Source organism: Crocuta crocuta, unplaced genomic scaffold (assembly GCF_008692635.1).
Source record: "Crocuta crocuta isolate KB4526 unplaced genomic scaffold, BGI_CrCroc_1.0 scaffold95, whole genome shotgun sequence".
Classification (NCBI taxonomy): Eukaryota; Metazoa; Chordata; class Mammalia; order Carnivora; family Hyaenidae; genus Crocuta; species Crocuta crocuta.
Window position 1 is genome coordinate 3,729,495 of NW_027530971.1, and position 20,172 is coordinate 3,749,666.

At 37.7% G+C, this 20,172-nt stretch overlaps 1 protein-coding gene across 1 annotated transcript in view; it reads right to left on the bottom strand.

Moving 5' to 3' along the window:
• TMEM245 (transmembrane protein 245) overlaps positions 1-20,172 on the bottom strand; it is a 94,118-nt gene that overhangs the window by 41,652 nt on the left and 32,294 nt on the right. Inside the window, 3 exon segments of the mRNA XM_077769841.1 lie at positions 5,081-5,171; positions 9,555-9,637; positions 14,949-15,053. Coding sequence (XP_077625967.1) covers positions 5,081-5,171; positions 9,555-9,637; positions 14,949-15,053 — 279 coding nt within the window.

Sequence of the window (20,172 nt, forward strand, 5' to 3'; positions counted from 1 at the left end):
ATACAAACATATTTTCCCAATATTTTCCCCTATATTTTATTTATAAACCAAACACAAATTAGTAAATATAATAAAAGCCATTTATCTTTGTGTAGCATTTTACAACTTACAATGGCTTTCACCTACATTACGTGATCATTACAACAACCCCAAGAGTTAGGCAGCAAAAGGTCTTTATCACCTTTGTTCTTTCAAGATGAGAAGGCAGGTCTAGAAAGAACCTAGAACAGGCCCAGGTCAGGCAGCTAACTGGCAGAGGAATCTTTCAACTACAGCATATATAACCTATGAACAAAAAACACCTAACACAGCAAATTCCCCAAAATAACTAAAAGCCACAATTACCCCTAGTCTTCTTTCTTTTAATTACTTTAAAGTTGTCTTTTGGGCATCATGAGTGCCAGACACTCACAGACTTCCTACTACTAATTCTTTCTGTTCCTCTCCACTTAGTTTCCGAGATCCACCCCCCCGCCTTTAACCAGAAGAGCCCCCAGTCTAGGCTGTCTGCACAGTAGCCTTTGTCGCAGTAAAGCACTCTCTCAAACTGGCATCCACTTTAGCACAGCTTAGCAGTGAACAACTCTACAACACGACAACTATTAAGGCAAATTTCGGTATCATTTCAGCCTCGTGGTGCCGCCAACCACAGGAGGACAGCACAGACCTGGACCACCACCCTGCGACGTTACAGTACGTATCACAAGTCACAAGGAAGACGGGACCAGAGAGCATGGAGCCTGGCGGCCATATCACTGCTGCCAGAAGAATCACCAAAGCACAGCTCCTGTTGGTGGTGTGTGAGAGGTTCTTTGCAGATGAAAGACCATGACGCTCTAAGAGCAGTGAGAATGCCATTTGAGTGCTGTGTAACTGAAGGTGAATAACCTCATCTTTAAAATGGGGATGGTAAGGCGGTGGGCAGTTCTCTGTTCTCACTTTGCTTGGAATCTTGACAGCCATTGGCCACAGCGTGACCAAGTCTTTCTTGAAATCTCTTCTCTCAGAAAGACAGATACCATATGTTTTCACTTATAAGTGGGTCAGGAGAAACTTAGCAGAAACTTAGCAGAGGACCATGGGGGAGGAGAAGGGGAAAATAGTTGGGGAGAGGGAGGGAGGCAAACCATGAGAGGCTCTTGAATACTGACAACAAACTGAGGGCTGATGGGGCTGGGGGAGAAGGGAGGGGGGTGATGAGCATGGAGGAGGGCACTTGTGGGATGAGCACTGGCTGTTATATGGAAACCAACTTGATAATAAACTATGAAAGAAAAAAAANTGTGACCTTCAAAAGCTTAGTGCTCTAAGAATCCATCTTTGGCCCTCTTCTATCTGTACTTTCTCCTTAGGTCATATCATGGGATAAACTGTATCCCTCCTAAATCCTAACCCCCGCTCACCCTGTACCTTAGAATGTGACTGTATCTGGAGATAAGATCTTTAAAGAGGTAATCAAATTAAAATGGCTTCATCAGGATGGGCTCTAATCCAATATGATCAGTATCCTTATAAAAAGAGGCGATTAGGAGACAGCCACGCGCAGACAGAAGACTATGTGAAGAAGACTCAGGGATCTACAAGCCAAGGAGAGAGGTCTCATAAGAAACCAATTCCACCACCACCTTGATCTTGGACTTTCAGCCTGCAGAACTGTGAGAAAATAAATTTCAGTTGTCTGCGCACCCAGCCTATAGTACTTTGTTATGATAGTCTTATCATACTAACACAGTTCACTTCCACTGATGGGTAGAATGAGTCTGATGATACTCAAACTTCCACCTACACCCCAGATCTCTCCCCTGAGCCCCGGCTATGTATGTCCAAATACCTTTTCTGATATCTCGACTTAGATATCTGATAGGCATCTCAAACTTCACATGCCCGAAAAAGAATTACAGCTTGATCTATCTGTATCCTCCCTGGCCCCCCACCACCTCCAAGGTCTTTTCATCTCAGTAAGTGGCACAACTACCCTTCCAGTTGGGTGAACCAAAAACTTCCTTCCCTTTCATTCCATATCTAATCCATGAGTAATTCCTGTCAGAACTGCCTCAGAAATACATGCTAAATGTGACCATTTCTCTCAATTCCCACTTCTACCATCCTAGTCCAAGTTCTCAACATCTCCCCTGGACTGTTGGAATAATATTATTTTAGCCAGGGCCATGCCTTCTCCATTCCTGCCTATCTCTCCATAAAGGAGCCAAAATGAGCTTTCAATATCCTAAATCAGGTCACATCCCTTTCTTTTTTAAATCCATATTTACCTTTATAACGAAAAAAGAGTCCCAACCTCTTGTTATGACCTGTGGCCAAGTCACGTCACCACATGCCCTGTTCCAGCCACACTGGCCTTCTTTCTTTCCTTCAACCAAGCTTCTTCCAATCTCAGACCCTTTGAATTTTCTGTGCCCACAACTTGAAACTTTCTTTTCCCGGATCTCCAGTCTTAATGAAAACATCACCTTCTCAGAGACACTCTGTCTCCAGCTAAAGCATCACCCTGGGTCACTCTCTACCATGTTACCTGGTCACAATACTTTTCGATCTGAAATGGTTACTTGTTGACATGTTTCATGTCTACCCCTGCTCACCAGAGTCAGCTCCGGGAGGGTGGTAACTCTTTCTGGTCTCCTGCTTTTCCCCAGCACTTAGGACACTGCCTGGCACATTTGGGGACTACTGTCACTTTCTTCATTCTAGTCATGAGAGAAGGGACAGAGATAACCCACTCATGGCTTATTCTCTTGCTGTCTCAGGGTAGCACCTCCAGGTACAAATTTTGGAAAAAACCTATGAGGCAGAAAGGTAAGCTCAAACAAGGATGTTGAGTGAAGAAAGTAAAGTGGATTTGAGAAAACCGCAAACTAGCAGGCCTTGGTAGAACCCAGATAAAGCACAGAGGACACGGGAGATCAGGCTGACAGAGTAGACGGGCAGGTAGACAGGAACCTCTCTGCTCACACCTAAGCACACCCTAAAAAACTTTCTTCCCTTTCTGGGCATGACCTTTTTCCAAAGCTTCAGACCCTTCTACACATTCGCTCCCAGGACCCAATTCTTACATGATTCTTAGTTGGATAAGATCTGAGCTTATTAGAAAAGCTACCCCTACAATTTCAGTGGATCTTTTTTTTTTTAACAACTTTATTGAGATGTATCACACACCTTACAATTCACCCACCTAAGTGTACTAATTCAATAGTTTCTTGTAGTATATTCAAACTTAAGCAACCATCATCACAATGAATTGTTAAACATTTTCATTACTCCAAAAGGAAACTCCATACTTCTTAGCAATCACTCCACCATTTCCCCCAATCTTCCCTACCCCCTGGAAACCACTACTCTACTGTCTGTGTCTATAGATATGCTTCTTCTGGATGTTTCATACAAAAGGAATCATATGTATGCGGTCTTTTATGACTACTTCTTTTACTTGGCATAATGTTTTCAAGGTTCATCTACATTGTAGAATGTATCAGTGCTTCCTTCCTTTTTATGGACAGATAATAGTGTATAGATACACCACATTTTATTTATCCATTCGTCAGTCAATAGACATTAAATGGTTGGTTTTAGATATTATCCTCATGTCTTCTAAATTAGGACCACAAATATGTTACCATCTTTGTTAGCAATACCCATCTCTCTTCAGCTGGCTTCCCTTTTAGAGTCTTGAACAAAGGTTTCAAATCTATCTTTTCTCTAAGTAATTTCTAAGGAACACTCTCCAGCTTTCCCCAAGTAGGTAGATTTCCAGAATACAAATTTCTCCCAAATATATAAACCAAAAACTTAAATGCTATGCTTTCAGCAGAGTAAGTCAGCCAATATATTTCTAGAGATCTAAGACTTCTGCAATGGCTGGATCTTCTCTGATGACAGTTATGAGATCTATACCTATAGACTTATCTTTTACTTATTCAGCAAGTATTTTTTGAAGACTTCCATGTGGCATTTGATTTGGTTACCTGGTATGGCCTCAAGAAAATCAGTAACATAGATCTTTCTCTTAACTTTTTACTCAACTACAATTCCATCCTTAGGTTAGATTACTTTACACATGTGGACAGTGTAATTTCCAAGATAATTTTTGAGACCTTGTTCTTAAATTTTGAACAAGAAACCACATATAGTACTTTTTTTCTGGGGATACATCTCACTGCAACAAATCTTGTTAATCCCTAGTTGATCCTAATGACTTCAATATATTAAAACTCCAAATTACCTTCCTTCTCACAGGCAGTATTAGGGGTTGGGAGATAAAAGGATATCCCAAATCTGTCCCATGGAGACTGACCCTTACCTACAATAACGGTGCCTTTTCCTCTTTCCTTCATTTCCTTCCACAAAGCTTTAGATAAGCTAATCTCAAGCAGACTCCTGTCTCCACAGTTTGGCTCACATAAATACCTCTTCTTAAAATATACTCTTCCTTCTCTTTATTCATCTAAGATTTATCATTCCTTCACAGTTTATCTCAAGTGCCTCGTTAAAGCACCTAACCCAGTTCTGGGCATGCACTTCTAGCATGCTATAGTAGAAAGAACAAGGGATTTAGAATTAGTCTTCAGTTTCAAGTCAAGTCTGCAATTTACTACATGACCACTGGGTTTTATTTAGCCTTGCTAAACCTGTTTCCTCCTCTGTAAACTGGGTAAAATAATTCAGACTACTGTAAATTTCTTGGAAAGATGAAATAAACTAGAAATGCCAGCCATAGTCACCAGCAGATATAATATTTAATATTTGCTAACAATGTTTTTTCCTCCACAAAGCCTTATTTGACCAACCAATCTTAATGATCATTCTGTCCTAATGCACCAATAACTAATACCTACCTTGAACAAGAAGCAAAAGACCAACCTCTTTGTTCAGGCTATTAACACTATTAAATACAATCATCCAGATAGTTTAATTTCATTGAACATTTCTTGTTGTCTTACAGATTTAAATTTAAACCTATTTCAAAAACAGAAACTGTTCTAAACACAATCTCCATTTATATTTTATTAAAGCAGTAAATCCTACCAATGAAGAACCTACTAAAGTCACAGAGAGGCTGTTCCCTTACCTTGTGGGTTATCCATTCTCTTCCATACTGATACACATTGTTAGCCGCAGAATTGAGGGCTCTTTGGACTACTTGAGCCTCAGGAAGCCAACTAATTTAAAAGAAAAACGAAAAAATGAAAAACTAGGACATTTTTAGTGTACTGCACCAATAACTCTTAGAATTTAATGTATTTAAACAATCAGTAACTGACAAATTATTGATCGGTCATCACACACTGATACAAATGAATCAATCACATGTAGGAAGCCTTGACTTCTGACCCTAATGTTTATTTCTACCATTGAAGATTCCCTTCAAACTTTCCTTAGCTTTCAGACCCACTTTCCCCCACAAACTCCCTTTTATTCTACTCTGTCCATACATGTTATCTGCCTTACTGAGCACCAGCAGAAGTGGTTCTGGGCCACTGGGATAGTCAGTATCTGGGACAATGGTTCTCTGTGTGTGGTCCACGGACCAGCAGCATCAGAACTGCCTGGAAACCCATGAGACATGCAAATTCTTGGGTTCAACTCCAGATCTACTGAAAAAGAAACTGGGCAGCGGTCCAGCAATCCGTACCTTACCAAGCCCTAAGAATGGTTCTGATACATGCTGAAGTTTGAGAACCACTGATCCAAGAATGTTAAGAACTGAGAAAGTAAACAAGAAAATTAAGAGGGCGAATCATTGTTTTCAATTTCTTACTCACTGGAGATCTTTTTAAGATGTGAGGACCTCCTGAGCAGAGTTACAGCTATACAAGGAGCTGCATCTATAAGCTTTACTCTCTGTGCTTTGAGAGACAGCCTCCCCACTTTCCTGTTAACTACACAGGCTTTCAGCAAATTCTCAACTATTTCTCAGCAAGTAGGACAAAACTTTAAAGAGGATTACAAATGTAATAATCTATGTAATGAGGATATAAACAGGAAATTGGGATCTTTAAACAGATGGGATTTGGGAGAAATTAAGTATCTTTTAAATTATCCTGGTATTTACACGTTCATTGGTGCTTTGAAGGGACAGCTGAATATTTTCAATTATCTTGTAGTATATTTCATGGGGAAAATTATAACCTGTAGTGTTAAAGTTATGAGGATTCACAAAAGTACTTGAATAGATCCTTAATGACTAACAAGTGTTTATAAGGCCTGATACGATCTTGCTGGCTACTGTGAAATACTTTGCCAATGTCCTCACACAGGTGTCTTAAAAAGCCTCAGATGAGACGAGCTTATATGAGGCCAAGTCAAAGGTCTTGGCTCCATCCAGACCTCCTCACAATGAGCGCTCTCTATCTGGGGCAAGCTGGCATGTGCCTTAGTCTTACATTGACCAGAGCGAATCACTAATTCTACTACACTAAGTCAAGAAGGTTCACTCAGGAGAAACCAAATTCCTAGAAACTGGACTGGCCTATCCTCATCTTCTGGGGTAGAGGTTAATCTCTATCACAATATGACCTACCAAGAGAACAGCCCCATTAAAAACAACTTAGCTTAGCCTGCTAGATTCCTCCCAAGTAAAGAAGGGCTAAATCACATTTAGTACCATTTTAATGCCATCTCCTGATGAGGGTCATGAGAATCAATAGACTTGAAACTAGTTAACAGAAAGAAGGAAATGGGATCTAAGTGAACAGAATGGTTCAAGACAAGAATTAAGATATGCTCCAACTTCATTTTCTATGAAGCTCTGTGAAGATGACCCTACCCTGCCTTTGTAATTTATCCATCAGCTCATGAAACATACTCATGGGAAATAGAGGTACTTATGTAGGGTATATAAAACATGCACCACACTGAAAGAAAGCATACATGACCAGTTCTTAACTGTATCTCCCCCACTAGATATATCCACGTGAATTTTCCACAAAGTCAACTGCCATCTCCAGGACAGGAGTCCACTGAGTACTGAGACTGCAAGAACCATTAGTATTCATTCATGTCTACCCCTATTAATCTGCTGCAGAAGAATCAGACTTCCCATAGATCATCAAAGTCTAAACAGCTTTTAATTCCTTCTATCTTCCTGAACAGAATATTACACAGCAATAAAAGGGAACACACTAACAATACCTGCAATGTCTTCAATGAACTTCAAAAGAATTATTAGTGAAAAAAAATCACTAATCATATTAATCTTTCAATCTCACAAGGTTACATACACTATGATTTGATCTATACATCATTCATGAAACAACAATATTATAGATACAAAGAATAGATTACTGGTTGCGAGCACTACGGTATGTTAAAAGAGGAAGTAGAGGGTAGGTGTGGCTATAAAGGGGTGGCATGAGGAAGCCTGTGATTATGGAATAGTTCTGTACTTGATAGTCTAGACAGCTTATAGAAAGCTACACATGATAAAATTGTAAACACACAGACCTACACATACACACACACACACACGAGTGCATGTAAAACTAGCGAAATGTCCATTTCCTAGTTTTGTTATTATATTATAGTCATGCAAGAAGAGGAGGTGGGCTGAAGAGTCCATGGACCTCCCTATGGCTTTCTTTGCCTTGTGAGTCTAGAATTCTTTCAAAATTTAAAAACAAAAACAACCAACTTTCTAAACTGCTCTGATCTGGGGCTCCCCAAATTATGTGTGCCTTCAATACAGTGGTAGTGAGAGTCCTATTCAATTGAAAACCAGTAGAGAGGGGCCCTCGAACTATTTCTATTACAGGAGAATGACCACCGAAAAAGAGGAGCCCTGAGATATTAATGCTCCCTATTTTTTAACTTCACTACAGATCTCTCTCCTGAACTACACACCAACACAGCCAATGGTCTACTGGACGTCTCTGCTTACCATAGGCACCTCAAACACAACACATAAAAAAGGAAGCGAATTCTTTTTCCCACCTTACCTGCTCCTCTACTTCCTGTCTAGGTGAATCTACCATCATCAACTAACTTCCAAATCTAGAAACAAAAGTCATATTAGATTTCTTCCAACTATATCTAGTTGACCACCAACCAACTTCCTTAAGATCTTATAAATCTGACCATCCTGTTCATTTCCCTACAACTGTCCACAATTAAGGAATTCATCACCTCTCATCTAGTTTACTCTAGCTTTTCACTGATCTAAAAGGCTCAAATCTTGTACCCTGTCTATCTTTTCTCCGCAGTATAGAGGGAAAGACTGTTCTAGAATGAAATCTGATTATGCTACGTCTCTTCTTCTGTCATTAATCAAGATAATAAACATTATCTATCTCCTTCAAAATTTCCTTGTGCGTCTATGTAGTCCCTTCCCAGAGCCCACCCCTATCCACAAACACCACTGATCTGTCACTATAGATTAGTTTGCATTTCCCAGAACTTAGCATAAATAGAATCATAGTGTATGGGTTTTTGGTTTTTTGTTTTGGCCTGACTTCTTTCACTCAGCATAATCATTCTGAAATCCATCTGTGCTGCTGCATGGACAGTTCATTTTCACTTAATGGTAAGTATTATTCCTTTGTATGTATATACTGCAATTTGTAACTAACCAGGAATATTAAGGACAAGCACTTTGAGTGTGAAACATATTTTGAAAGATGTCCTTTTAAGGATATTCAAATATGATTCTAAGCCAAGTTCAAGAAATGTCCTTTGCAGGTTTTACATAAAAGAATAAAGTCAATTCAAGATAGAAAAGTGAGTCAAATCTCAATTTGCAATCCTAAAACTGGCAGAGTATTTCCTACTTACATTAGTGACTACCTTGAAGGTATTAAAAAAAAAGTCCATACAATTTGTCATCAAATTCAACAAGGCGACTTAAAACCCTTCTCACAGAAGCCAGATTAAACAATTACAAAAGTGATCCTCTAAGACACGGGTTGACAAAAGTTTTCTGTAAAGGGCCAGAGAGTAAATATTTCAGGCTTTTCGGGACATAAAATCTGTATCACAGCTACTCAATTCTACTTGCTCTTGCTCCACCACCATCCCTCAAACAGCCAAAGACAAAACGTAAATGAATGGGTGTGGGTGTGTTCTAATAAAACAGGTGGCCGGATCTGGCCCTTAGCCACAGACTGCCTACTCGGCCTCCAAAATGATACAGTGTGGAAATACTGCTGACGATGCCACTGGGGGATTATCTCCAACTCTGTAACCTTTGATCCTGATTCCTCATCTGTGAAATGGGGATAATCTCTTCAATCTCCTCAGACACTGTGATGAACACAGGACACAATGTAAGTGAAAGGCCTTTGCAAATCATATACCTGTTGTAAACTGTAAATCTCAATTCAAATATAAAGGCATTTATAACTGTGCCCAAAGCTGTACACATTTCCCTCTCCCACCACCCCCCAACACATGCTGTTCTGATGCAAAAATGACAACACTCATCAAAGCTTTGGCAAATCCTGTCTTTTCTATTCCAACATAGCTACATCAATGAATATCAGATCGTTTTGTACAAACAGATATTGAATCTAGGCCATCCATTTCTATTTTTACCAAAATCATACTCTTACTTTGCCCACTCAGGGTGATTTGCTAGAGTCTCATTAATCAAATTGCTTGTGACTTCAATCATGTGCACACTCTCTTGATGCACCTGTATTACAGATAGGAGAGAAAAAAAAAACTCAGTAAAAAATAAGCCCAACTTAACATTTATGTTTCCATACTATTACTGGAACAATGCTTTTAGAGTTAAATAATTACACATCTTAGTTTCAATTAATTTAGAAACCTGTACTGAATAGCTATTATACATAATGTCCTATGACACTATGGGAAACAAAAAGTACCTAATAGCTCCCCGCTTTCAAGAAGCTCAACAGCTTAAGGAAAAAAAAGAAAACCATGTGACTATAAATACATATACACAGTCCAATAAATATATAAATTTCACACACACACGTGTGTATAGTATATGTAAGCAGTATCAATACTGCATGAGCTTACAGAATTATGAAGCAGTGTGAGACATACAAACAAATAAGGAACTTAGTAANAGAGAGCCAGCTAAAATTGTATCTCAGAATTTACCTTGCCCAATAACCAAAAAGTGAGGGGGATGAAAAGGTCAGTGCTAGAGAATATGTTCTTTATTTTACTATTTCCAAATTGGGCATACTGGGCAATTTATCCTGGCCAGTATTCAATGTTCACTCAACAAGAACATCATTCTGCTATTGCCACGTCACATCGGCTAACAGTGTTTTTCAAGCCCTTTCTATTCTTAATTTTCTATCTACTTATTCTCTAAGTTATCGCAAGAGGAGTATTACTGAATCCCTAACTATAATCACTGGTTTGTCTATTTCTCCTTTAACTCTGAATATTTTGCTTCGCCTTTTATTTAGCTCTATCATTAGAAATACACACATTTAAAACTGATCCTATTGCAGTGTTACCTCTTTTATCATTAGGACAAGTCCTTATTTCTTATCTTCAGTAACATGTGTTTAAACTATATGGCCTTATATTAATATAATCACTCTACAAATCTTATGTTTACAGTGTGACTGGTATATCTTTTTTCCTCCTTTTACTATCAATCTTTTTAGGGCTCCGAACTTAAAGGGTATCACTTACAGATATCACTTAGCTGGAGCTTGCTGTTTTACATTCAATCTGAAAATCTCTGCCATTTGATTTAATTGCTTCACATTTAACATATGCATTGATTCGACTGGATTCAGGTCTGTCATTTTGTGATTTGTCTTCTGTCTCATCCCTATTGGTATTCTCTTACTGCCTTCTTTCATGTTAAGCAACGGTATTTTTAGTAGATCATTTCAGTTCCTCTAAAATTTGTTAACGGTTGCTATTTACCTTAAGCCTACTTATCTTAGGCTTAAGCTTACCACATCTTTAATTTATCATAGACCACCTCAAGTTAATGTTGACTTATTTCCAATAAAATATTTCTAAGAACTTCATACCACTATGGCTGTTTCCCAGTCTTCTTTGTGCTACGTGTATACATATGTAGTTCATCTATGCGTACTATAAACTCTACAATGCAGTGTTAAAACTTCTTAAATAGTCCTGTTGTTTAAATCAACTGAAAAAAGGGGGAGGGTATATCTTTTATATATATCCACATATCTACCAAATGTTCTTCATTCCTCCCTTTGGACATAAGTTATTTCTAGAGTCACTTCTCTTCAGTCTGAAGGAATTCCTTTAGCATTCATTATGGTGCAGGTCTGCTATTAACAAATTCTCCATTTTGGTTATCTAGAAATACTTTTATGTTGCCTTTATTTTTAAAGAAGAGTTTCAATGATTATAAAATTCTTGATTGACCAGTTGGTTTTTTTCTCCCCAAAACTGAATATATCATTCCACTGTCTTGTGATATTCATGGTTTATCATGGGAAATACGTCATTAATTGTCTTATTTCTCCTGTGTGTGATATACAATTTTTCTCTTGCTTCCTTCAAGATTTTTTTTTCTTCGGCTTTCAGTGACTATGATATGTCTAGGTATGGTTTTGTTTTTTGTATTTGTTTCATATGTATTTATTCCACTCAGGATTTGTTCAGCTTATTGACTATTTTCATATTTTTCATCAAACTTGAGAAGTTTTTGATCATAATTTCTTCAAATATTTTTTGTCCTCTTCTCTTTCTCCTTTCACTTTCTGGGATGTCAATTACATGTCTGTTAGAATCTCTGATACTGTACTGTAAATCTTTGAGTCTCTCCTCATCCACTATTTGACAAATGTTTTGATTGTCTTACTGGATACCTTCTACTGATCTTTTTCCAAATTCATTCATTTCTTTTTCCTAGATACCAAATCTGCTGTTAAGCCTATCTAGTAAATTTTTCATTAGTTATTGCTCTCTTCAGCTCTAGGATTTCTATTTGGTTCTGTTTTATAGTCTCCATTTCTCTGTTGAGCATCTGCATTTGCTTACATATTATTAACATACTTTCCTTACTTCTTGGAATATATTTATGTTTCAAAACATTTATTAAGTCCAACATTTCAGCCACTTAAACATCCACTTTTTTTCTCCCCAAGTCATACTTTTCTGTTTCTTTATATGTCTAATAATTTTGAGTTAAAAATTAGACATTTAAAAAATATGTTGTAGCAACTCTGGATTTTGTTTTGTTCTTCTGAGAGCTATTATTGCTTTCAGTAAGCAATTAACTTATCTGTAGTCAAACTGGAAAATCTGCCTTCCCTGTCACTGATGTCTCTGCTCAGTGTTATCTTTTTTTTTTTTTAAAGCCTAAAGCCTTCCCTTGAACTTACATAGCATAGCAGTCAGCAAATGATTTTGGCAGAAATCACGCTCAGATATTTCACAATAGGAATCTTCATCCTCTGCAGCCTGAGATGTATGAGAGTTGAGAAATGCAATCAAAGGCACAATCAATTTGCAAATCTCTCCAGGCTTTCAATGTTCACAGGACTCTGTGGGGTCTCACGTATACCAGTCTAGGATGTATGGTTTATTAACGTTCTTATTATTAAGCTCTTCATAGCTCTCTGGCTTCCAGAATCTCCCCCCTTTAGTTTACAGCTACTCTGTTGTCAGCCCCAAGCCAAGTCTACCACCTCCCACAGGAAAAGCTACAGGTTTCTGCTGTCTAAGCTACACGGGAGGGGAATATCACCAAGCAAGAAAGCCACAAACTATCTGTTTTACTAGGTGCAGGAATAGTTTTTCATTAACAAAAACTCCTCAAACTGTTGCCTAACTGATGGTTTTCCAATGCCCTGGTATGGTGGTGTTTTTAACAATTTTATACTGTTATATTCTTGCTTTCTGTGGAAAGGAACTATCTGACATTGCTGTCCTGCTATTACCCCAAGATGAAGCCAAAAAGGACTTTCTGACTAACTGGATGTGAATACAAAAGGGAAGTAGTCAAAGATAACTCCGTTTGTGGCTTTTTGCCTAAGCAAGTAGAATGGAGTGGTCCTTTATACTGAAATAGTTAAAGTATGAAGAGGGGAACAGATAAGCAAGGGAAGATCTGAAATTCAGTTTTTGACATATTACATTTGAGATGGCTATTACACATGAAAGTGGATACTCTCATGGTGTTTTAGGGAACCCCTTAATTGGCTGGGAGAAAAAAACTAGATAACCAGTAAGTTTCCTTCAAAAGCTCAGTTCGCATGAGTCCTACACCACAAAGAAGTGGCTCAGTAATATATGTTATCAAAGTTCAGGACAGTAAAAGCTCACCTAAGCATGGGTTGAACAAAGCAAAAGGATTTTAAAAAATGAACATAATTGAGATGAGCAGGCAAGACCACCCCATGCAAAGAAACAGAAAAGGGAATGTGGAAGAGAAGAGCAGGAGAGAGGAAAAAGAAATATGGGAGATCCTACTGGTGTAAAATTTCTCTAAGAACTAGAATAGAAGATAAGAATATATAATGGCAGGTTTAGGCAAAAATAAAAACAAAAAAGGTCATTAAAAAATCTATACAGTCTCTATAAGTGACTATACATGATTACTATCCAAAGAACAGATAAGAACTACATAGAAACTGAAATAGAAATATGGAGAGAGCAGGCTATTAGGAGCAAATGGTAAGACTGAGGACATACTGAGGCAAAGAATGAGAACAGGACTTGCAAGGGGAGATGGACATAGCAGGAAACAATGCAAGCCTTTAGTAAAATCTGCGTATCAGATTATCTATTGGTAACAGTTACTACCATATCTCTACGGCACAATATGAAAACATTTTAAAATCTTTTAAATATCTATTTAGTTTTGAGAGAGACAGACAGACAGCATGAGTGGGGGAGGGGACAGAGAGAAAGGGAGACACAGAATTTGAAGCAGATTCCAGGCTCTGAGCTGTCAGCACAGAGCCCAACATGGGGCTTGAATCCACGAAGCATGAGATCATGACCTGAGCGGAATTCAGATGCTCAACCCACGGAGCCTCACAGGCACCCCATATGAAAAATTTTCATGTCTGTGATTTCACATAAACTTCACAACTCCCAGACAACACAGAAACCTAGGATGAGAAGTTCAGTGGATTTCAGATAAAGATTAAGATACATAATAAAAATTTGTTTTAAAAGTCAGTAAGATGCATCAAATATAGAGAAAACTTTAGTTGCACTTTGGAGAATAGTTTTCTTAGATGAAAGAAGTATGTTAAACCCTGAATATGTTTGTATGCTCCCAAAATTCTTATGTTCAAATCTTAACTTCCAATACGATGGTTAAGAGACAGGGCCTTTGGGAAGTAATTACTTTGTAAAGGTGGAGCCCTCATGATGGAGTTAGTGCCATTAGAAGAGCCACAAGAGAGGTGATCTTTCTCTCCACCAAGGAGAAAATGGCTATCCCTAAACCAGAAAGAGGGTCTTTGCCAAGAACTTGACCATGCTGGCACTGATCTGGGACTCTTAGCCTCCAGAACTGTGAGACATAAATGTCTACTGTCTAAGCCACCCAGTCTATGGTGTTCCAAAAGTCCAAACTAAGAAGAAAAAGAGGAAATGTAAGCTAGAAACCGAGAAATAAATATTCCATGGTAAATTAGCAGAAAGACAAGAGGTGGAGGGACTAATCAAGAAATTCTGATCTAGTAAACAAAGAACTAATGAGATGAGAAGTCATGAGACCAGATCATAGTTCTCCTATTGAACGAAGAGGCCACTTTTTCTTCAGTATCTCAATTTTTTCATCTCATTCACTTCTGAGGATTTTTATAACAAAATTTAAATGCACACTTAAAAAAAAATAAAAGTAGGCAAATTCATGACAAAACTAGTAATGCAAAAATCATAAATAATTTAATTATTAAATATATTCATAAGCAAACTAAATTTTCCATGCTGGGTTCTGCCAGCTTCTTATGCATACTACAATTGTAACAATTAAGAGTTTATTAGTGACAATAATAATTGTTATACTCTACCTTTGCAGTCAGGAGTAGGGCTAAAAGAAGGGTTCCTATCACTAACAAAAATATGATGAAAATGCTAATTATTTTGTCTAACATCTTCTCCAACCAGATGATCATCTGCACAGAAACAAAAAAAAGAATTACTTATCTTTCAAGCACAACTTAATAAAAAGGCATACATATTCAAATATTATTAAAAGACAAAATAGGATATTCAGCATTACAAATCAAACTATAGCATAATGATTAAAGCAGTGAAAGCCACAAGCAACTTCAGAAAATTAACAGCATTAATTACTGTTGTTATATAAAGAATGTATTATCGTCCTAAGAAAAGGTCGTCAATTTGAACACAATCTGTATTTAAGTTTGAATTCTCATACAGTGGTATGTTTACTTCAAATTGTAATTTAGAATCTGGTAAATATTCTAAATGAAATTTAAAAATTTCCTAGGGCACCTGGGGGGCTCTGTACATTAAGCATCCAACTTTTGATTTTGGCTCAGGTCAAGATCTCACAATGTCAGGAATTCAAGTCCCTCCAGAGCCTGGTTGGGATTCTCCCTTCCTCTCTGCCCCTCCCTCGCTCACACGCTCTCTCAAAATAATAAACTTTAAAAATATATATATTCTAGGGGTGCCTGGGTGGCTCAGTCAGTTAAGCATCTGACTTTGGCTCAGGTCATGATCTCACCGCTCATGAGTTCAAGCCCCGTGTCAGGCCCTGTACTGACAGCTCAGAGCCTGGAGCCTGCTTCAGATTCTGTGTCTCCCTCTCTGCCCCTCCCCTGCTCATGCTCTGTCTCTCTCTCTCAAAAATAAACATTAAAAAAAATTTTTTTTAATATTCTAAATGAAATAATGAGAATACATTAGCTGACCTCAAATCTCATTAAATTTTACTACCAATCAGCAAATATAGTTAGCTTTAGAAAAAGTATGCCCCTTATAAGACAGGTATGCCCTAAATTATACAGATAAAAGAGGAGCAAACAAAATAGAAATTATATTCAAAATATTTTTCCCTTTGATGTCACTGGGGTTACAAAAATAGTAATAATAAAAATCTAACATTAAGGTAGTGATAAATATCAACTTCAGAATATTACAGGGAGTGGTTTGGGCAGGGTGCAAAATGGGCCTTAATTATACACGTAATGTTTTATCAGGCTGGAGGACAGATTCATTGATGATCTCTACATCTTTTTGCATTTGAAAGACTTTATAACCAAATACTTCTTAAATCTGATATTCCACGTGACATTTCCATTCTTTTTAAAACATAAGCTTTAGGACAAACTTACTGTAAATAAAGAATAATCCTGGGGCGCCTGGGTGGCTCAGTCGGTTAAGCGTCCGACTTCGGCTCAGGTCATGATCTCACGGTTTGTGGGTTCGAGCCCTGCACCAGGCTCTGTGCTGACAGCTAGCTCAGAGCCTGGATCCTGTTTCGGATTCTGTGTCTCCCTCTCTCTCTGACCCTCCCCTGCTCATGCTGTCTCTATCTCTCTCTCAAAAATAAATAAAATGTTTAAAAACAAAAAAGAATAATCATTAAGGTAATGGTTATTCCTTAATCAATAATTAAAAGTATTCTCTCCCTAAATGCTACTTGACATTCCATTTTGAATACAACTTCTCTCATCTTTCACAATCACAAATAATCCTACATCCAAAAAAATTTTAGGATATATAATAATTCTGATAGATATCTAGAATTCCTGCCAAGCAAAGCTGCCATTTAATATTTCAAGAGTCAAATCATTTAGACTGATGGCTACTGAAACCACACAGCACCCCTCACCCCTACGAGAGCTACGTCACTGAGAAGTTAGTCTTCATCTAAATCTGAATTATGCTATCCAGTGAGTTAAACACTCAAGAGCAAAGAATGGTAGTTAAAAACAAAACATGACTTCTACCACATTCATTTTCCATTCCATACTATAAGCTTGCATCCCTTTGTCTTTCATGAAAGATATCGTCACTAAGAAATCAATGCTGCAGTGAACTCAAAGATAAAAAGTTCAACTTTTATCTTGACCATCACAGCTTCAAACAGAAGAGTTAATTTTCAGTGCATGCTACCAAAGCATCAAAGACAATGTAGAGATTTTTAAAAAGTAGTAACACATTTGTAAGATATGGAAGGTCAGATGTCATATTTGAATGTATGTTCTAAAATCAATGAACTGAAAAGTTTCACAATCAGAAACCAACTCTACACATAGTTCTTGAAACAGCTTCCTGACGAAAGAGTTAGAGCTAGGATTCCTCTTTGTAGTTCCCAAGCCTGGCGGTGCATGCCATGTGGTAAAAGCTCAAATATAGATTTGAACAGGCAAGCGTAAATAATTTCAGAATTAAGACCAGATTCATATTCACAAATTACAATTTCAGAAAATAACTTGGGAGCCTCAATTAAAAAAAAAAAGTCTATTCTGAAGTATATGTTTTAATGAAAATGATGTCTTACTTAGAAAATATATCTAGATTTATATCTGGGCATTTCTAACATATAAAAACATGGGATATTCACAAACACATTATGTATATCAGCATTACAAAATCGAACTTAATGTTTTTAAACCAGGGTAGAATTTTCCTATCACAAGCCATTTACCTAAGGGTTGGAAAAAATCCACACTTAGAGGCATCTAAATAAAAATTTATATTCAAGGGTAACAGTGAGGATTAGATGTTTCATTCAAAATTTAAAAGAAATAAAATCATTTAAGATTAAGATGCTCAATACATTAAGCTAAAAAAGATGGGGGGAGGGGATTTGTCTATTCATATTACAGCCAGCTAAAATAAGGTTAACAAAACAGGATAAAAAGAGAGAGAGGTAAAGAGAGAAAGAAGAGTGGGAAGGAGACACAGGGAAAATATTAAAGAGTAAAGGGATATTTAAAAAAAGTCAGAGGTGCCTGGGTGGCTCGGTCGGTTAAACGTCCGACGTTGGCTCGGGTCATGATCTCACGGTCCACAGGTTCGAGCTGCATTGGGCTCAGTGCTGACAGCTCAGAGCCTGAAGCCTGCTTCCGATTCTGTCTCCCTGTCTCTCTGCCCCTCCCGCACTCATGCTCTCTCTCCATCTCTGAAAAATGTTAAAACAATTTTTTTAATAAAAATTTAAAAAGACAAAATGGGAGGGGGAAAAAATGTGTGGCTGGGGGAATCGGTGCATAGAATGAAGGACCAATAAAAAGGAAACAACAAAGTGGACAGAAGACTTAGATGGAGGAAAAGAACCCCTGGAGTGAATGGAACAAAACTCTCAAGGAAACAGAAACTCAAATACAGAAAGAGAAACACGGGCAGAAGAAGGTACGGAGAAGGGGATGGAGGAGAGAATCCCTAAAGAGACACCAGAGGTGCTGTCCCAGGAGGCAGACCCTGTCCCGTGCTCAGCTCTGGGCAGCGGAATCCACACCACTTGTTATCACTGCCACCAGCATTATTCTGCCTGCCCACTGAAATCACTCAGTCCCTGGTGATTCCCCCAGTCTTCCACATTCTGAGAAATTATTTTCTTTTAAACTTTATTTTCTTAAAGGGGAAGGGGACTCATTTTAAAATGACATTCTGAGTGGTTCAAGTGTGAAGGACATTTATTTATTTATTTATTTTAATTTAGAGGTGTCAGTAAATGTATGGTTATACTTCAAGACTTTGAAAATTCCAAACTGGAATTTTTTATATAGCAGCCTATTATTAAGAAAGTATCGTTCCACTGCTTAATTTTCTATTTCATTATTCTGCGCCTGTAGACTTTTATTTCACTTTTTTTTTTTGCCAAATTCTAGTTGAGGTTTAGTGCAAATAATCAATACCACAAAATAAAACAAGCCCTGAGAAATACGTTATGTTTCAATTAACCACAGATGTGTTCTCTCTCACCTCACTTCTCTTGAATTCATTTCCTACTCACCTCACTTGAACCTGAAATACCAAATACCCAGTGCTTCAAATTTTCTGGCCGTGGATGTATTGTAATAAAGTAGACATCAACTTACTTATATGCTTTCCTCAAACATGTAGTTTCAGACCTTAAAGCACTTACTTCTGCTGGACACCAATGCTTTACCTATGCTACACAGCATCATCAAAGAAAAGGAAAACGTCACCTGATCTCTTAGGAAGCTTTTAAAACTGAGTCACCACTAGTTAGCTAGGAGTTAGGCTTCTAAATTAGGTAATCCAATTCATGTAGGCACCAAAGGTTAAATCAAATTGAACCTAATGACTTTAACTCTCCTTCCTCTCATCCCTTGAGGACAATTTCAGTATCACAAGTTGGAGAAGTGTTTAAAAACCACCTACTTTGCTCAAAATGAAAAAATGTGACTTTTGTTTGCAGCACTATCATTTGCCAAGGATTAAACTCATTTAATCATATTAGTTTTACAGGAATGGAAGTATAGACAGCAGCATATATGTTGGGGGTGGAGTGGGAAGGGTGGTTTGTAAGTATATTTTACACAGTGTTTATTACACATGTTTAGGCATTGTCAAGTCTCCCCTTTCTTCTACAACTGAAAGAAGGAAATCCTGGGGCACCTGAGTGGCTCCAGTAGGTTAAGTGTCCAACTATTGGTCTCAGCTCAGGTCATGATCTCATGGTTATTGAGTTCAAGCCCTGCGTCAGCCCTCTATGCTGACAAAGCACAGTCTGCTTGGAATTCTCTCTCTCTCTCTCTCTCTCTCTCTCTCTGTCTCCCTCACTCTCCTCTGCCCCTCCTCACTCTCTAAGTAAATAAACATTTAAAAAATGAAGAAAGAAGGAAATCCTAATCTTTACACTCAAAAATGTCACCTTGATCTATTTCCAAGAAGTACATCTTTCTTAAGACCTGCTCTAATATTTCCACTGAAAAATTTTAGGGTCTTGTGTTTAAACACAATACACATAAATGTCATCTCCTGCTATCTGTCCTAGAGATTTGATGAATTTAAATCTAGAACTACTAAATGTGGACATGTCAGAGGTACAGCCTCCTAATTTATCTGGATTAGCCTTTATCGAAGTTATTAAGAGTGTAACCTATTCCATTCAAATCATGAGAAGCATTTACTATATATACATACAACCTCATACTTTGGGAAATACATGAAATTAGATGTCACAGGCCATGACCACAATCTTTTTTAAGTTAAAAATGAAATTCTGGAATACTAGTTATTAAAAAGAGAGAGAGAGAGAGAGACACTATATAAAATTATCAGCCAAGT